The 5,479-nt window shown below is 50.2% G+C and overlaps 1 protein-coding gene across 1 annotated transcript in view; it reads left to right on the top strand.

Moving 5' to 3' along the window:
• Window positions 1-3,389: 3,389 nt before the first annotated feature.
• Window positions 3,390-5,479, top strand: part of LOC311338213 (keratocan-like) — a gene marked incomplete at both ends in the record, with an annotated part of 2,407 nt that continues 317 nt past the window's right edge. Inside the window, 3 exons of the mRNA XM_084463452.1 lie at window positions 3,390-3,701; window positions 4,206-4,521; window positions 4,687-5,004. Coding sequence (XP_084319578.1) covers window positions 3,390-3,701; window positions 4,206-4,521; window positions 4,687-5,004 — 946 coding nt within the window. The remainder of the gene's footprint in view (window positions 3,702-4,205; window positions 4,522-4,686; window positions 5,005-5,479) is intronic.

Genomic DNA, 5,479 nt, shown 5'->3' with positions numbered 1-5,479 from the left:
ATGAATTTCTTGCAACTCACAAATGCAGACATGCGCATACTCACAGACACACTCGCAAACACACTCGTACAAAGAGACCTACATGACACACACACACACACACACACACACACACACACACACACACACACACACACACACACACACACACACACAAATACATACACATACACGCTGGCCTCTGATAGTCTCCTGAGGATGTATGGTTCATAATGGGTTTTCCAGAATCCCCTGCTGTGTTGGATTGTGTGCAGTGGAAAATATATACTAATAATAATGTATAGGCTACTGTGAATATACGTATATACTGCTTATGTCATCAATCTGATTTAGAGCTGGTTTCCCTGATGTCATTAGGACCCGTTCTCAATTAGAGATACTGCCAGAAATTATCTGTAAGACAGTAAAACATTATTCGGATCGTGAAAAAATACAGGAAGTTCACTTTTCCGGTATACTTATATTTATGACTCGGGAACTGAAGTGATTATTCTCTCGGTATTTGGTGTAACAGAGTCCTCTAGTGTCCGTGAAAGAAATAACAATGTTGTCTCAGAAAAATCTCTAGTGTCGGTGAAAGGCAAGACCACTGATGCCAGAAAAATAATCTACTTGACACATCTAAGTAATATATATATATATATAGAAAAAAAATATAATCTATGTATACACGCATACAACTTTTAGTTTGTTCAATATTGAATACAAATTCCTTCGGAAAATCCTCTTCAAACGTGCACAGACCCAGTACAGAAGGTCGCTAGTCTCAGTGCAGGCAGAGTGCTCCGAAAGGAGGCCAGGTTTTAGGAGTCTGGTGGAAGCGTGCGCTCCCAGGGAAAGGAATCATTGTGGAGCAGAGGGCTGTTTTCCATTTCCTCGGCTGTCTATGGCTAAACCAGCAGGCTCCGTCTGCACTATAAGCCTGAGTGGAGTCCTGTCTTTGCCACTCATCTCTATTATAAGTATTATTAATAAGCGCATAATTATTATTTTTGTGAAATAAATTAGCCCATGTATTTCATAAAAAGTGCTTAAGAGCACACCATGGTGGTGGCATTGTGCATTATTTCATAGTTTGACTCACGGCAGAAACCTACACATATATGGACATACTGGAGATGCTAAGTTAATCGCTATGTACCGTATAACTGTACCGTTTTAATACCATAACCTGGGTGTCATTCCGTACAGCTGTACTAGAGGGCGCTGTTTGCATGATGGTGTGAGGGTGTCGCTCGTCCTCTTTGGCCTCCTCCTCCTCCTTCTCCTCTCTGACGGCTGTGCAGTATCCATGAGAGAAAAAAACTGTGCTATGCTCCCATTCGCCAGCTTCAGATTCTTTCAGGAAATATCTTCTTTTAAAGACACACACACGCACGCACACACACACACACACACACACACACACACACACACACACACACACACACACACACACACACACACACACACACACACATATGCAAACACAAATACACTAGAGTGGTCTGTTTGGCTCCCCAGGTACTTTCTCACTGAATTTCCTATTGCAAGTGTGTGAATGCATTAAAATACATGAACTTCACTCACTCACACTCACCCTGTCTCTCTCTCTCTCTCTCTCTCTCTCTCTCTCTCTCTCTCTCTCCCTATCCCTCTCTTTCTGTCTCTCTCGCTCTCTCACTCTCTCTCTCTCTTTCTCTCTCATACACGCACACAAACAGGCGCACTCCACACACATGCATACACACAACAATCTGCATGACCCAACGAACCACAAAGTGGGACAAGCTTCATGCTTCAACCTTTGATGACAAATGTTCACTGAGATCAAAGCAAAATCTTATGTAAAATGTCACATTCCTCATTGTCTTGTCCCCCCCCTCTCTCTCTCTCTCTCTCTCTCTCTCTCTCTCTCTCTCTCTCTCTCTCTCTCTCTCTCTCTCTCTCTCTCTCTCTCTCTCTCTCTCTCTCTCTCTCTCTCTCTCTCTCTCTCTCTCTCTCTCTCTCCCTCTCTCTCTCTCTCTCTCTCTCTCTGTTATTTTTCCACTGTGAAAGCAAACATGTTTCCACCAAATGTTACAGAGGAGCCAGGCTGTTGACTGGGGGAAAATGCAGTAGGTCTGGGGTCTTGAATGTGGGCAGCATATGAAGTTGCATCAGAAAGTGGGAAACACTCTTCATAACTCACACGCACACACTAACAGATAGACAAACACGCACAGACGCACACACACACACACACACACACACACACAAACACACATGCATACATAGGCCGTAGCATGCAGCCCCACAGCTGAGGCACACACAGTGTTTCATCGGGAAGCAGGACTACCTCTGTCTCTATTCTCTCACCAGCAGCTCAACAGGTATGGCTTTAATCTTCTCATCTCCCTACGGAGTATATACTGTATGCATTGTCTTGGGTGGACAGAGAGACAGACAGAGTCATTTCAACCTATTTCAAAGCTCTATTTTTGCATTGTGTGAGGAGGCCCTGACGAGGAGCACGGGTTCAACTGTGTGGCCGATGATGTCATGAGCTGTTTTCAGATGTCCTCCGCATGGTAAACGAAGTGCTGACTGATGAGACGTTCTGCAAATGAAGTCATCTCGTTAATCCCCAATCCCTCGCGCTCTCTCTCTCTCTCTCTCTCTCTCTCTCTCTCTCTCTCTTTCGCCGTCTCACCCTTTCTTTCTCTCTCTCTCTCCTCTCTCACCCTTTCTCTCTCTCTCTCTCTCTCTCTCTCTCTCTCTCTCCCTCCCTATCTCTCTCTCTCCTCTCTCACCCTCTCTCTCTCTCTCTCTCTCCCCTACTGTGCTGTAGAACCCTTGTAGGTATGCATGTCTTGTAACACGCTGCACATGTCCCACAGTTTGACCGATAATACGTTAAATGAACTTTTCACCAAAGAAGGGTCGATTTTGACACACTGTTTGTCGGTTTCCATGTCCTCATCTGTCTACGAGTGAGTGAATCAGTGTTTCAGCACCACACAAAAAAAACAGATGTTCTTTAGTCACTACAGTATCAACTATGAAGTCATTTGAGTAAGTTATTTAAAGAAATTGCCTTCTCCTATAGGGGGATGTTTTATGCTTGTTGTCTAACTATCACCCCTTTTTTTTGAGAACTTGAGAACTGCCGAAATCAATCACATTCCTATCAGCTAATAACTCAGCACCTGTGACGACCGCATTCGTGACATTTGCATCATGTGCAAATGTCACACCTTGTTCTTCATGCGTTACATTTTAAGTTACCACACGCCAACGCCGCCTTTCACTCATAAATCGACACATGACAACACCCCCCAAAAGTACCAAAACATCCTCTCTGCTGCATTTCTGAAGCGCTATTCACCTCCCCCCCAGCACCGCCCCTACTCACCCCCCCCCCCTACCCCATGGCTCCGCTCTGCGCCGGGGCGTTGCTCTGCGTCCTCTGGGCGTGGGAGTGCGCCGTCGGGGCGTCCGACCCGTCCCACGTGGACTACGGCGGCGTGGCGCTGTGGAGCGACCGCCTGCTGGGGGAGCCCAGCGTCCTGAGCCTGCACGACCGGCTGGACCCACGGCGGTACCAGGCCAACAACCCCGAGGCCTGCCCGCCAGGCTGCTTCTGCCCCATCCAGTGGCCCACGGCGCTGTACTGCGACCAGAGGGCCCTCTCCCGCGTCCCGGAGGACCTGCCCGCCGACACCCAGTATCTGTTCCTACAGGTCCGGAGGTGGGGGGGGTGGGGGGAGGGGGGGAGTGGGGGGGAGGGGGGGGGGGGCAAGACCCGCCATACACCAGCCTGCATTCCCCGCCTTAAGGGCTTGCTTTTCTGATTCTGCATTTCTTACGGCACAGGTTTTTGTCCGTAGGCTGCCTGCTGTTTCATCCACCATTCAAACCTCAGCTGATTTAGCTCCGAGTAGAAGCGCACACACACATGTGTATATTCATCAAAATGCACTAGATATTGGTTTTGTTTGTATGGGTGTCTGACCATGACATCACCATTCACCAAATCCAAATCACACAAGTCGATTCTTTTCAACAGATTTAAATTTTCACTGCATGTTATTTACCTTGTTCATCGCCTTAGATTGTCTACCCAAACGGGGGTCCTAACCGAAGCGCCTCAAATTGACTACAATCGTATACAATCGTACAATTGCACCATGTTCACGTCACGCCCTTCCCCTTTCAACCCCCCCCCCCCCCGCCGCCCCCCCCAGGGGAACAACATCAGCAGCCTGCCCTCCTCGGTCCTGACCAAGACCCCGGGTCTCCGCTGGCTCATCGTGGACCAGAACCGGCTGGAGGGCGAGCTGCTGGTGCCGCAGAACCACACGGAGCTGCACTACCTCTTCGCCAACCGCAACGGGCTGAGCGCCGTGCCGCGGGGCCTGCCGGCGGGGCTCCGGCAGCTGAGGCTGGCCCACAACCAGATCGGCAGCATCGCCGCCGGCGCCTTCCAGCGCCTGCAGAACCTGACCGTTCTGCTGCTGCAGGGGAACCGTCTGCAGACCATCCAGTCCGACAGCTTCGCCGGTACCGCCGCTTGTTTACCTTTTTTTTCTCGCATGTTTGGTTTAGTTGAGTTTGTTTACTTGCTTGTGGGTGTCCTTACTTTCCCTCTCTCTCTCTCCGTCTCATGTGACTCACGTTCAGACTTCAAGGCTTCAACTTCGACGCTGTTTGTTGTTGTCGCTCCAGGTCTTCTCTCCCTGGACCTGCTGGACCTGGGAGAGAACCGCTTCAAGACGGTGCCCCGGTACCTGCCGCCGTCCGTCCAGCAGCTCTACCTCTCGGGGAACGCCTTCACGGAGGTGGGCGCGGGCAGCTTCGCGGGGCTGGAGCGGCTCAAGTACCTGCGGCTGAGCGGCTGCGGCCTGCAGAGCGCCGGCGTCCACGCGGCGGCGTTCAACGTGTCCGCGCTGGTGGAGCTGGACCTGTCGTACAACCGGCTGGCCGTCACGCCGGCCGTGCCCGCCAGCCTGCAGTACCTCTACCTGGAGGCCAATCAGATACGAGGTGAGGCGGGCGGGAGGAGACACACACAGCCCGCCACGACGGCTCTGAGGCACCTCGTTCAAACGCAAATGCCGACACACACGCACGCGTGCACGCACGCACACTGACACACACACACTCAAACAAAGACATAGACGTACACACACACACACACACACACTGACACACACTCAAACAAAGACATAGACGTACACACACACACACACACACACACACACACACACACACACACACGCACACACGCACACTCAAACAAAGACATAGACGTACACACACACACACACACACACACACACACACACACACTCAAACACAGACACAAACATACACTGGCACTTACACACACACACACACACACACACACACACACACACACACACAAAGACATAGACAGACAGACAGACACACACACACACTTTCCAATCACTCGTATTCACACCTCAAAACATGTGTGTGTGTGTGTGTGTGTGTGTGT

This window comes from Micromesistius poutassou (genome assembly GCF_964030765.1).
Source record: "Micromesistius poutassou genome assembly, chromosome: 2".
Classification (NCBI taxonomy): Eukaryota; Metazoa; Chordata; class Actinopteri; order Gadiformes; family Gadidae; genus Micromesistius; species Micromesistius poutassou.
The sequence above is the reverse complement of the archived record's forward strand: the minus strand, read 5'-3'. Positions and strand labels throughout refer to the sequence as shown.